We start from the raw sequence: 14,114 nt of genomic DNA on the forward strand, positions 1-14,114 counted from the left end.
AGCAATTTCCAGGATATGTCCAGAGGGATTTGGCCTTATTCCCCTTTCAAGGCTGGTCTAAAAGACTGGGTGATATAATTTGGAAAGTCATCATTGTGAAAATCTCTTAAAAGTCTCTCTGCCCAAAATTTCTCCTCTTCTAACTTGTTGATGCCTAAAAAGTCATCATTATATAATCATATTGGGAAATTATTGAGGAACAGTTCTCTGTAATAAAAGCAATAAGTTTTAGGACAGACTACTGAGTATAAACGAATCTGAGAGTCCAGTCAGATCTCTTTCTCTGAGAGCTGGTCTTGGAAAGAGGCATACAGTAGGTAGTTGTGACTGGTGATTGGTTTAAAAGGGAGATCACGTGGCTCCTAGTAAAGAGATGCACCTGTGTGTGATGCGGTCCCAGGCAGGCAGGACAGAGGGTGAAGGCAATGGTTATCTAGTGTGGCAGACTGTATTCTACAAATATGGCAGCACCAATAAATATCACAGCCACATGCTGCTCTTAAAATGTGATGTTGATGTTCTGCCAACAAGGGGTAGGGTTTATGTTCTCACCTCTTGCACCTGCGTGGACCTTTGCCTTGACCAATAGAATAAGGTGAAAGTGATGCTACATGACATCCAAGGTAAAGTCATAAAAGGTACTATGGCTAATCTCTCTCTCTCTCTCTCTCTCTCTCTCTCTCTCTCTCTCTCTCTCTCTCTCTCCACCCCCCCCCCCCCTCTCTCAGTGTAAGAACTCTGGCTACTCTAAAGCTACAGACAGGGTTGAATACTGAGAGACCATACAACAGAGAGAGATTCTTAGGAGCCAAGATGACTCCAGTCTCAGTCTTTGAGTCACTCTAGCTGATATAAAATTGCCAAAATTGCAGATTCCTAAGTAAAATAAATGTTGTTGTTGTTGTTTTAAGCCACTAAGTTTCAGAGTGGTTGGTTACACAGTCATAGTAATTGGAACGTGGGGAAATGCAGAAAAGCAGGACAAAGCCAAAGAAAATATAAATTCGAATCAATAGAATGGTGAGTTGGAAAACTAAAGAACAGAGAGATTTAATTTTATTCACCATACTAAAGGAAGAAATAATTCTCAATTAGTAACCTGACAATTAATCAGAATGTCCCATTTCCTAAGCTTTCTGGTTAATCAAAATTTACCTATTTATGGCATCTTAATAGCCTGAAAGATTTAGTATTATTTCCAAATGGAGTAGCATAGACATTGGAAGAATCCAGCAAAGAGAATGATACAATTTGTGATAGTTTGAAGCTGTATGTACCCCAGAAAAGATCCTGTTCTTTTAATCCATTCCTGTGGGTGTAGATCTATTGTGGGTGGGACCTTTCGATTAGGTTGTTTCAGTTGAGGGGTGCTCCAGGGTGAGTCTTAATCCTGTTACTGGAGTCCTTTGTAAGAAGATAAAAGAAATGAGAAGTTCACAGAAAAAAAGCCCAGAGAAGCTGAGAGACATGGACATTCCCAGAGAAACTGAGAGAGAAGCAGCCAGAAGCTGAAGGCAACAAAACCTGGTAGAGAAGGACCAGCAGGTGCCGCTATGTTCCTTGCCATGTGACAGAGGAGCCCCAAATTGCCAGCAGCATTTCTTCAGAAAGAAGGTATCCTTCTGTTGATACCTTAATTTGGACATTTTCACAGCCTTAGAACTGTAAACCTGTAAGCTAATAAATCCCCACTGTTAAAAGCCAGTCCATTTTCGGTATGATGCATTTTGTCAGCTTTAGCAAATGAAAACACAATTTTTAATATCACATTGAATACCAGCTGGTTATTTTCTGTGTTTCTCCTGCCTCTCTGAACACCCGTTCTGGTTTCCTTTTGCTGTTTTCCTCCTTTTTCTGGTTCCCCTTCCTGTCCTTTTCCTTACTCCCAAAGTCCAATCAGTTATCAGTCATTCTAGTGCTAGAGCTCCTTCCTGGATGTCTACAATAGCTTCCTAATAGGTGAGTTTGCCCCCCTACAATCATTCCCTGCACTGCAGACAGTCATTTTATATATTGCAAAGTTGGATGTCACTCCCCTGCTTAAACCCCCTAGAAGTTCACCATGACTTGCAGCTTAAAGCCCACGCTTCTTGGCCTGGAAGCCAAAATCCTCCACATTTTGGCACCTGTCTATTTTTGCGGCTGCCACAGGTCCACTCCACATTCCAGCTGTGAAGTATCTGTGTTAGTTTGTGCATTGTGTGAAATTTGCTCACCTGTGTGTTTGTGCATATGCCGCTCTCTCCTCTTGCTCACTCACACCTTTCCTAACCACCCACCTGCACTTAGCTGAGTGTCACAGGCTCTCAGTGATGAGCCTGAGGGCCAACTAACTCCTCAGCCTTTCCAGCCTCTCCTGGTTGCAGCATTCCTTTTTTCTACGTTTGCCAACTGTGTCCACCTCCACCATACCATTTTCACACAGTGATGCAACCATATCTTCACCTGTTTATTTCCTACTAGAAAGTGAGTTTCTTGGGGGCAAGAACTGGGTTTTATTGATTCCTGTATCCTTGCACCTAACATAATACCTGCAGTTTCACTGTAAACAATCTCAGTAAGTGCTGGTTGATTGAACACATAAGATAAATGGTTTTAGTTTCTTGCACTTTGTCTTATTTTGTGTTAAACTGTTGACAAGTGAGTGCTAATTTCTAAGTACAAAATATCCTGAGTTGCATGCTCTCTGGTTTGGCTCCTTTGCTCTTCCAACACCATTTCACATATTTTCTATGGCAGCATAAACCTACCTCTATAATTTACCTACAAGAGGAATGGGCAGGTTTTCAAAGGTGTTATGCCTGTCTTTATTTATTCATCCCTTTCAGAGCATGGGGAAGCTAGTGCTTTGCATACAGAAAAAGAAAAGAATTACCTGCTGATTGTACACTATTCCCACCCCTCCTTACCAACTGCCAACATTGTGTTTGCCTGCCGGGACCAGTGCATCTCAGCAACAGCGGCACCTGTGGAGTAAGAGACCCAGGGCACCTCCCCCTGAGTTCTCCCCAGATCCTTATTAGCCATTGTACAACTATCATTAAAACCCTACTGCTAAGTCTGAAATTGGCCTTATGAATAGGTGTCTACTGCTTTTTAACCCGTCAAAGCTATTATTTGTTATGTATAACTTCATTCCTTCAGTCCTGGAAGAGCCTCACAGGCATCCTGAGAAATGGCCAGACCCAAATTACTATCCGTTAATTTTATCATTTCATCTCTTAGAGAGAATGTTCTGACAGACAGTTAAGAAAACGAATAGGACTTAAAATGGGATAGAAGCATACCTTGTAGAGAAGGCAAGCTACAGGAGGGAGAAAGGGTAAGTTAAGGGAAGATAAGAAGATGCCCAATACAAGGTTTGTGGACTTGATATTCCTGCACAGGGCAAACCCTGATAAGATAAGGTGATCCATATTTCAAGGGCAGTCAAATAACTTCCCGGTTAATACTATCCTTAACCCTCAAAGCCTTGGAAAAAATGTGGCTTAATATAGAAAGATCTATAAGATATGATTTCTGGAGGGAGAAATAATTCACCTTTCAAATTTTCTCCCCAGAATGAATACTGGGGAAGGAAAACAAAGGAAGAGTTTCTCACACCAGTAAAGTTAATCTCAAAAGACTGAGTCTCAAAGAAGATACAAATCAAAATTTTTTACCATGTCGGTTACTGGCTACCACACCCGTGCCTAAATCCTTGCATAGTTTTCCATTGCTTCATATAGGCTTTCACTCAGCCAATACTTGGGTCTCATGATTATTATTATTATCTTAACAGCAATCTTTACTGAAATATTTAGCCTGCTTGTTCAGGGTTTGGACAGCCTGTATTTATTAATATTTCTTCTTTTTGAGTCTCATATTTTCTGCTGTAGTACTTCTTCCCTGAAGCTTTCCTACTAAAAATGTATTGTCGGTGGATAAGGAAGTCAGTATTATACAACAGAAAGTACAAGGGGATAGAGGAAAACCACCCCGTGTTCATAATCTAGGCCCATCACCCACTAATGTGGGCCATTGGATAAGTAACTTAATTCTTCTGAGTATCAGTTTCCTAATCTGTGAAGCACAGATACCAGCACCCACTTTGCAGATTAGTTTTGAAAATGATGTTTGTAAAGGACTTATGGAGTGCTTCATAGACATTAAGGCTGGGATGAGGCAGCAAGTATTGTTTTTAGATATATATCAGTATTGTCCTATTGACAAATGATAAAATGTCATTCAATAATAAAACATATATGCCAACAGAAATAAGTAACAGGGCATTTTTTTCTTCTGCTTCCAGCTAGCTTCCAACTATTTAAGTCACTACTCAAAATTATCTGTATACTCCGAACTTTGACCTGTACCTTGCCAATATTAGCTCTAGTTTTAGCTTCTCAAATCTAGTTGAATTGTGCAATTTGAGAGCTGTACTATACCTTAGCAATCATCAGAAGAGTAAACCTAGTCTAATTACCCTTTAATTTAGTTACCAGGCCCATATCTTTTAAGAGATATATGTGCTGCAAGTATGAATATCACTCCACAAAATAGTAAACAAATGAATTAGTATCACACGTCCTTATTTCAAAAATCAAATTAAATCTGACCCTGAGCCCCCATCCCACTAGCTGGTGGGAAATTCAATCTGAGTCATTACCATGTCTCTTTGCTAAGTTTGTGCTAAGATCCTAGGTGGTGAGTCTTAAACCAAGCAAAACATTCTGGGAAGACTATCTGGTGTTCATTCTACACTAATCACCACTGAGCCCTTTAGTTTAGGCAGTTCTGCCACTTTCATGCCAAACTGAGGTACAAGGTCATTGTTCAGACTGGGACATACAGTGCGGAGTCCAGCCTCCTTATAGATACCTTGAAGCCCTTCCTCCTGAGGACTTGTTCCTTTCACAGAATGCTGTAAGCAGTGAGGCAAGGGGCCCTGCTATTCAAATGTCCACAAACTCTTATCCCTTCTCCACCATAATCCCTTGAAGGAGTTCAGGCTTTTGAAAACAAAAGTCAGGAAGGGGTTTTTCTTCAGCTATTTCTATTTTCCAACCTAAAGCACAAATCTCCTCTAAGACTAGAACAAAGTTCATGCTAACTTTTTAGAAATGGAGAAAAAAAGAGAACCAAATTTATAAGGGCTCTTATTCTTTCTGCTTCTTTTAAAGCAAGAAAAGTAAAATATAAATTCATATAAACTATGCTGCCACAAACGGATAAGTAGGTCACAGTCTTTGACCCTAGGGAGTTTACAATCTGATAGGGAGACAAGGGTGACCACAGATAGCTGTAAAATAAAGCAGGGTGGCAGGTGTCATAAATGAATCATGGTTTCAGATTGCTGAGTGAGTTCAGAGGGTAGAGGAGTTTGCAGCTGATTTCAGCAAGCAAAGATGGAGAAACAGGTGGAGAGAATTGCAGGAGCAAAAGTGACAAAGTGAAAGAACACATTTCCAGAACCGAGTCTAACTTATTTTTCCAGAAGCAATGTCAGAAAGAATTGGAGGCTTGGAGCCCAAATAAACAGCTATAGCAGTAACTAGTAGGTGAGATTGGACATTTGTGTGAGGACACAGAGAAGGAAACTGATGCCAATGTCCTCACACGGTAGCATGAAGGACAAGGGGAAAACAAATTGTTCCTGAGCTTTGGACAGAATCTCTTGAGAATGATGGTACCATACATAGGAGAAGGCTAGAAGAAGACCCGGTTGTAGGTGGGGGAATGAGGCAGGAAATGACAGAAACGTGAAGTTGATTTCAGATTAGGTTGACTTTGAGATGGAGCTACCCGTTAGGTGAAGGGAAAAGAAGGCATATGGCTTGAGAGGTTAGGAATCAGGCTATGGATTTTAGATTAATTTTTAAAGGCATTTCAAGAGGCTGCAAAGTTCTTGAGGGTAAGGGCTAAATTGTATTCCTATTCTTACTTGCAGATATATTTTGAAGAAAGTAAAACTTGAAGCCAGGAATGTCATCAGGGAGAGGGGGAGGGAAGGGTGGAGGAAGTAAAGAAAAGAAATGAGACTACCAAAAAAGACAGGGAGGAGAGTGAACTATCACAAAGGGAAAAGAGGAGAGGTCAGGGAGGGAATGGCCAAGGGGTAGTTAATAACAATCTTCAAAAGGTAGACAGATGTCAATAAGGAAAAAGACCCAGAAAAAAAGCCATAGATTTTGTCATATAGGAAACACCAGAAGGCCTTGGATAGGGTAGCTTGAGTAAAGTGCACGAGGCAGACGGTCCACTCAGAGGGACTCGGGAGTAAGAGGGGATTAAATTACTTGGCAGGGATTGTAGGAAAATGGTGGAGTAGAAAGCTCCAGAAATCAGTCCCACAACCAAGACAACAATTCAACAGGTGGGAACGGTTTGAATCAACTGGAGAAAGATACTGGCAAATTATGGCAAATACTAGTAAACTGTTCTCCCCACGTGGTGGTTACCAGCACCCATCGTCCACTCTCGCTGCAGGCTGCAGAGGGGTAGGGCCCTTGGCATAGTTTGCTGATGCCAGAAAGGGACATAAAGATCCACTTGCCAAGATCTGGGATGGGCACAGGTCAATCACAGATCACAGCTTTTGATCGGCAACTTTGGGTCACTGGAGGCCTCACTGAGTGCAGCCACTGTTGCAGCCCACCCTGGACAAAGGCAGCAGGGGAGACCTAAAGATGGTGGGCTTCAGCAGAGCTGCGGAGGAGGTGGAAGGGCTGCATTTGCTGGGCACGTCAAGAAAGTGCGGCTTTGGGGAGCCATGGAAGAAGCTCCTCGGGCCCTTCCAGCCCCACCCTCATGCCCTCTCCAGGGCAGTGTGGAACTGGCCAGCACTCCCTTTGTGGGCCCCTGGCCTTCTTCTGGATGGCAAGACTGACATTTGGGAAACTACTCGCAGGTCCAGCCCTCCCAGAATTTGTCCCGTACGTCAAAAGCAGCTTGAGACAAGGAGAGCAATGTAAGAAACAGTTGAGGCGGATGGCCTTGGACAAAGGCTTATTTGCTTTAAGTCCAGCAGTGGAACACCTGGGGAAAGGAAAAGGCTGTCTCCCTGAAAGTACAGGGAACATTCAAAGCCCTGTAAAAAGGGGAACACCTAAGCCACTAGCAAGCACAAGCCCTGGGTAAGACACAGGCCCAGAAAAGAAAGAGGGGACCTTGCATTTTGCATTCGCTATGCGCAGACTGTCCTGATAAAAGTGCAGACACTCAAGAAAATCTGTCATATCAGCAGCTGGATACAAACTCAAGAAGTAGGTATCTCAGGGAATAAATTACTTAGGAGGGATTTTGGGAAGATGGTGGAGTAGGGAGCTAAAATGTACAGTGTGCAACAAAAGCTTACAAGACAAGGAAATAATGGTCCATCCAAAGGAAGAGGATAAAAATCCAGAAATCACCAATGAAGAAGACCAGACTGTGGACATACCAGACAAAGACTTAAAAAATATATGTATTCTTCAACATGTTCAAGGAGATGAAGGAAAAAACAGAGAAAGAACTAAAGAATATCAGGAGATGAAGAAAACTACAGAGAAAGAATTAAAGGATATTAAGAAAACATGAATGAACAATATGAGAATCTCAATAAAGAGTTAGAAATTTTAAAAAGCCATCAAACAGAACTGCTGCAGTTGAAGAACACACCAATGCAAGGTGTTAAAAATAGGATGGCATATGGGAATCCTGTATTTTATGCACAATTGTTCTGTAAACCCACAACTCCTCTAAATAAAAAAAATTACTTGGCAGTCAGGTGGATGGTGACCAAGAAATTGTGACAGCCCCTCTCGGGACTGTCACTTACATACCGATTGCCTCAATAAGTTGGCAGTTTGGGAGTTCTACTGGCTCTACTTCTCTTGATGCATTAATTCTTTGTCTGTAGAAGATAAAAACCAACACTGGAGATCACTGCATGGCATCAAAAATCAGTGCTTACATGTGGCCTTTAATCACCTTCAGATTGTTTAACTCTCTGTTATAATTTATATATGACATAAATAAGTAAATTTTTGGAGCCTCCTTTTATTTACTGGTAAATGTAGACATGTGGTTAACTGTCTTGATCAGCTAACCTCACCCAATTATTGCTGAAAAACTCAAATATGACATAAGGAAAACACTTTGCTGCCTAAATTGAAGATACTATTTAATAGCATGAGTAACTGAACAATATTGTTAATTTAAATATACCAAGTAGCATTCTTTAATTTGCCAAAGTATTGCCTATTATAAATCTGCACATTTCCTCCTTAATCCCCTGTATGTTGCTGTTTGCACTCCCTCCCCAAACTGCTTTCCCCAAAATCAACAGTGTCGCCCAACAGCTAAATCTTGTAGCTTCTGCTCTCCTTCTTTTTAATTTTATACTTTTCACACATGTAAATTCATTAAATTGAGCACAATTTAAGCAATTGGCCAAATTATTTTCAAGATATATTCTTGTTTCCACAGTGAAACATTCTTCTAAATACTAAATTGTAAAACTGTATGCAAAAATACTCTACAATTAGACTTACCTTATTGTCACTTAAAAAAATGCTCTTTAAATCTACTTCATGATTTTTTTATGATTCTCTGACTTGGGTGCATTGGAAGCAAATATCACAATAAACACTCTCAAGCTGGACTAGAAAGTTTTACCTAAAGGTATCAGATACCTCAAGAAATTTGACATGTGAATGTCGCTGGAGACTTCGTTGATTTAGGGAAATAAATAAAAACACAAAGACAACTGAATGCAAGCAGAGGCTCTAGATCCACTCAGGGTTGCCTACCATACCTAACATTTCTTCTTTCCAGCTGAGTATTGGCTTTTCCTGAGATATTTCTGGGATGGCTCTCATCACTAGATCTTCCACTGAAAAACAGTAGATCCCTAGAAAATGCCAGTTACCACCTGCAGGTTTCAGCTGATTTCCCTGCTATCTGACTAGTTCTTTTAATCTCAATGGTTCACTAAGTCTGGACAGTGTCTGACTCAGCTATAAACTTCCAGCTAGTAACCTGATCCCCTCCCCAACTTGTAGTGCTTCCAGAGGAGTTAATTTCTGCATAAGCAGAATTCTGGAGGGCGGCAGGAAAAGGGACAAGACTCAGAAAATAAATGGGGGCATTACCACGCTACACTCTTAGGAAAGGAGGCAGTTAGCCCACCTTCCACATACGATATTTCTTAAGGGATAGTTTGCTGAGTGGAGAGCGAAGTGAGGGACCAAACCTTTCACTCCAACCCTCTAGGAAGGGGCACTGGGCAGCCTTTGGCCCAACTTGGAAGAGGAGAGAGAGGGAGGACGTCCCCACCAAGATGCCAACTCACCTAAATGCCAGTAACCTCTCCCCGATTAGGGCCAGGCTTGCCCCCAGCAGAGTCAGCGCCACCAGCTTCCCCATGGTGCCGAAGTGCCCAGCAGCGGCGAGCGGGTGCCCTGCGCGGGGAGAGCGCTGGCCTTGGCGCCCCGCCCCGCCGCGCCCCTCCCCTCCCCTCCCCTCCCCGCTCCTCCCCGCGCCTCCCGGGACAACCACGCCCCGCGGGCGTGATGCTGGGCGTCGGGGTCTCCCGCTCCCGCCCCCGTCCCGCCACTGGGGGTTCAAGGCCACCTTTATGTGCGCTATCCAAAGCCACTTTTACGCGGAGCTCAAAGCCACCTTTACGCTCGGGGTTCTTCTTCTCGTCAAGGCTGAACTTACATAGAGGGAGCGTTCTCCTAGCGGCTTTGGCCCTCGCACACCACCCGAGCACCTGTGCTTCTGACAGCCGCCGAATTCTGCCTCAGCTCCTCCACACAGCGGGGAGCTGAACCGGCAGGGAGGAGGAGGGCTGCAGTTCAGAGCCCAAAACTTCGGGCTTCTGGAAGGCAAGTCGTGGGATAAGACAGATAATTGCTCTTGAGACACTGGAAGGAGAATAATCTCATTCTTCTCCAAGATTTGGAGCCTGGCCTCCGTGCCCTGCCTCAGAGTGCTGAACACGGCTGGGGCTCAGCTTAATTTGTTGACTGGATGAATTTGTGAATGTCAGTATCTGCCACCAAGGTTGATGAGATAAGGAAAAAACGTTTGAAGGAAGTGAAAGAAGAGGAAATGGTAAGATGATCAGAGTGGGGAAACGGGGTAAAATGTTTCCTTGGGAGGTTAGGCTTTGAAAAGACTGTTTTGTCCTTCTTTCTTCTAGGTCTTCAGTTCCTGTCAGGCAAGGAAGGCACTTTCCTGTCTCCCCAGGAAGATCAGGTTAGAGGTGACGGGCTGGGATGGTGGCAGAAGTGGAGGAAGGCTCCAGGAGTTCAGGCAGAACTAAGTGACATCTTCAAGCATGATCTGTCTTAATTTATCAACAGAAAGAAATGGTAGTCCTTTGAGTTCAACTGAGTAAATATTGGCTGAGAGACCAGGATATACAAGGCCTGGGATATTAAGGAAAGAAAAGGAAGTCCCTGACCTATGGGATACATAATGATTGTATATATAGTAAATACACATTATTATGGTATGCATAATGAAACCTAACACTTATGTAACACTTACCTTATGCCCTGCATTGAGCTTAGAACATTTTGTATGTTAACCCTTTTCATTCTTAGCGCAATCTCTGGGGTCAGTAACATTACCCCAGTTTTACAGATGAGAAAACTGAAGCGCCAAGTGATTGAGTAACTTGCCCTAGGGTGCACAGGTGATGAGTGGCAGAGCCAGGCAGCCTGGCTCCAGAATCTGTGCCCTTAACTGTCCTGTCTCTCTTAAAGCTGTGGAAGATGAGCTGTGCTAAAGGAACACTAAAATCTACAGTTTCTTAGATAATGTATTTTTTGTAGGAAATGTATATTTAATCATTCTCTTGAATGGTTATAATGCTAAAATCAAGTTTTCTATGACAAAATGTAATACAGTCATGGTGAGTACAAAGTGCCAAGGAGGCAGTGGTCAACGTGTGACAAAATAGTGTGGGAAGGAGGCTGGAAACAAAATGTTCTTTTCTATCAAAGCTCCACTCCCCAGGGCCTTGTTTCAAAGGGTCTTTGCCCATGCTTTTAGAAGTCTATGTTTCAAGGAAGGTACATCTTTGTTGTCTTAATTTGAATTTTGGCTGGGCAGGGTCCTGAGATATAAATTCGGATTGAGGGATCTTGTGATGGAACGTGGTTTGTAGGGTAGAATGAAGTGAAAGTAACATAGAAGCTCAACCAGCTGAGGATAATCCCATCAAAGATTTCCCACAGGCCTTGCCCACACTGTTCACTGCAAGATGTATCCTGGGTGCCTGACATCAGAGTTCTGGCTCTCTGTACTGAGGCAGCAGCCAAAGAGACAGAGGCTAATGCCCATTTTTAGGAAGCTAACAAATTTGTTTGCTCCCCTCTTTTCTAGATCCTTTTCTGCTCTAAATCAGGATTTCTTAATCTCAGCACTATTGACATTTTGGGCTGGATGCTTCCTTGTTGTTGGGGGATGTCCTGTGTGTTACAGAATGTTGAGCAGCACCCATTGGCTCTATCCGGTAGATGCCAGTGGCACACCCCACCCCGAGCTGTGACAACCAAAATTGTCTCCAGACATTACCAAATGTCTTCTGGGAGAAATCACCCCCAGTGGAGTCCCACTGCTCTAGAGGCTGTTGAAAGCTGAGGTCATAGCTGTCCATGCAGGGTAGAAAGTAGAAGCCTCTGAAATCTTGTGATGGCACACTGTCCCATATAGTAAAGGTAAGAGGTCCTTCCCTGGACCATTCAAGAGTGAAGGTCATCTAAGAAATAAAATATCATTTGTTTTAAAAAGAAGGTGCTTGGATTATTTACAAAATTAGTTGACCCAACTACTTTTTAACATTAAAATTATGATTGTTTTTCACACTTCTTTGGCATTTCTTAGTTGGGAGGAGAAACAAAGGCACTTTTGGAAATATCATCATAAAAAATGAATCATTTGACCCAAAAATGCAGCCACCTCTGAATTGTGAAGAGGTAGGTGATTAGCAGCTTCTTATGGGATTCACTGCAGTTTAATTTGTGGAATATAAGACATGTTTATATTGCAATGAAAACCTTTCTAGGAACTTCCTAAGAATAAAATTATAGCACATATAACTATGGATTCTAAGAAAAGGGAGATGCAATATTCTATTCTCTCACTCCCCAGGAGTTTATAGGTAAGGGGAGGTCCCTGAGATATGAGATTACACTTGTCTTCAACATGCATTTTACATAGCAGTCTTAATGCATTTCTCTAGTTCTAATGAATTATTTCCCCAAATTTTAATATATTTCTTTGGAGATACATTTATTTTGTTCATATTGGAGTCTTCTATAGAGTCTTTTTGCTTCTTGATCTTGTTTGTTCATTCTAGAGTTCCAGACCTGAATTCTTTTATCCCCAGAAATACAAAACTGGGTCATATCTTGTGGTGAAATCATTCTGCAAATTCCTGGCATTCTGTCATACCAATGACTTTGTGTGTTTCTGTGTGGCCAAGGCGCATTATTATAGCATCAAATAAGGAGAGAGAGGAAGGAGTATCCAGCTGATGGCACAGAGAGAGGAGGCACACAGAGAAGCCTTTGAGTTCAGCAGCTGTAAGTGACTCCACCTTTTGATCTCAGAATCTGAAATACCAAAGCCAATGATTAGTGCAGTAGTTCCAGCCAGAATAATTATCATGTTAACGGTGAGTTTTGAGGCCAAGAAAATGTTCGAATCAAGGCATCATCAAGGCAGTACTTTCTTCCTGAAGACTGGAAGCTGGCAATCCCTGGCAAGACACATGGTGGCATCTGCTGGTCTCTCCTTTCTCTTCTGGGTTTCATTAAGTTCAGCTTCTTGCTTCCATAGTTTTCTAGATAATGTATTTTTGAGACACCATCATTGTTCTTCAGTGAAGGTATCCTACTGTTGATGCCTTTGTTTGGACATTTGCATGGTCATAAGACTGTAATTTTGTAACCAAATAAAGCCCTTTATAAAAGCCAATCCATTTCTGGTGTTTTGCATCTGGCAGCATTAGCAAATCAGAACAGCTTTTTGTACCAGAAGTGGGGTGCTGCTGAGTTTGCAAATACCAAACATGTTGGAACAGCTTTTTAAATGGATAAGGGGAATATTCCAGAAGAATTATGGGGAGCTTGACAGCAAAGGCCTAGACTGCTTTGAAGAGACTGTTGGTAGAAATATGGACTCTACAGATACTTCTGATGAAGCCTTGAGCAGAAATGATGCATGGTCATAAGACTGTAACTTTGTAACCAAATAAAACCTCTTTATAAAAGCCAATCCATTTCTGGTGTTTTGCATTCTGGCAGAATTAGCAAACCAGAACACCTAGTAATGGAGTTGCTGGATCCTACGGCAATTGTTTTCTTAGCTTCCTGAGGAAACGCCACACTGCTTTCCAGAGTGGCTACGCTATTCTGCATTCCCACCAGCAGTGAACAAGTGTGCTGCTTTCTCCACATCCTCTACAGCACTTGTAACTTTCTGTTTTATTGATAATGGCCATTCTAGTATGAGATGATATCTCACTGTGATTTTAATTTGCATTTCCCTAATAGCCAGTGAAGTTGACCATCTTTTCATATGTTTTTGAGCCATTTGTATTTCCTCTTCAGAAAAGTGTCTATCCATGTGTTTTGCTCATTTTTTAATTGGGTTGCCTTTCTTTGGTTCAGTTTAAGATCTCATTATATATTCTGGATATTAAACCCTTATCTGATATGTAGTTTCCAAATATTGTCTCCCATTGCATAGGCTGCCTTTTTACTCTTCTGACAAATTCCTTTGATGTGCAAAAGTGTTTAAATTTTGAGGAGATCCCATTTATCTTTATTTTCTTTCATTGCTCACACTTTGGGTGTAAGGTCTAGTAAACCACCTCCTATCACAAGATCTTTAAGATATTTCCCTGCATTTTCTTTTAAAAGTCTTATGGTCTTAGTGCTAACGTTTAGGTCTTTGATCCATTTCAAGTTAATTTTTGTATAAGGTGTGAGAGAGGAGTTCTCTTTAATTCTTTTGGATATAGATATTCAGTTCTCCAAACACCATTTATTAAAGAGGCTGCTCTGTCCCAGTTGCTTTGGCTTGACTGCCTTATCAAAGATCAATTATCTGTAGATGAGAGGGTCTATTTCTGA

The 14,114-nt window shown here is 41.9% G+C and overlaps 2 protein-coding genes across 5 annotated transcripts in view; one reads left to right on the plus strand and one right to left on the minus strand.

Moving 5' to 3' along the window:
* The window catches only part of PON3 (paraoxonase 3), a 30,886-nt gene extending 21,434 nt beyond the window's left edge, over positions 1-9,452 (minus strand). For both annotated transcript variants that reach the window (XM_037836717.1, XM_037836718.1), the window contains exons 1-2: positions 9,314-9,452; positions 7,803-7,873 (exon numbers count right to left, since the gene is read on the minus strand). In XM_037836717.1, the coding sequence (XP_037692645.1) occupies positions 7,803-7,873; positions 9,314-9,387 (145 nt within the window). In that variant the 5' untranslated portion in view covers positions 9,388-9,452. The remainder of the gene's footprint in view (positions 1-7,802; positions 7,874-9,313) is intronic.
* Positions 9,453-9,554: 102 nt separating this feature from the next.
* ASB4 (ankyrin repeat and SOCS box containing 4) overlaps positions 9,555-14,114 on the plus strand; it is a 163,386-nt gene continuing 158,826 nt past the window's right edge. For all 3 annotated transcript variants that reach the window (XM_037836724.1, XM_037836727.1, XM_037836726.1), the window contains exons 1-2: positions 9,555-10,080; positions 10,169-10,224. The gene's annotated coding sequence lies outside the window, so the exon portion shown is untranslated. The remainder of the gene's footprint in view (positions 10,081-10,168; positions 10,225-14,114) is intronic.

This window comes from Choloepus didactylus, chromosome 5, assembly GCF_015220235.1.
Source record: "Choloepus didactylus isolate mChoDid1 chromosome 5, mChoDid1.pri, whole genome shotgun sequence".
Lineage (NCBI taxonomy): Eukaryota > Metazoa > Chordata > Mammalia > Pilosa > Megalonychidae > Choloepus > Choloepus didactylus.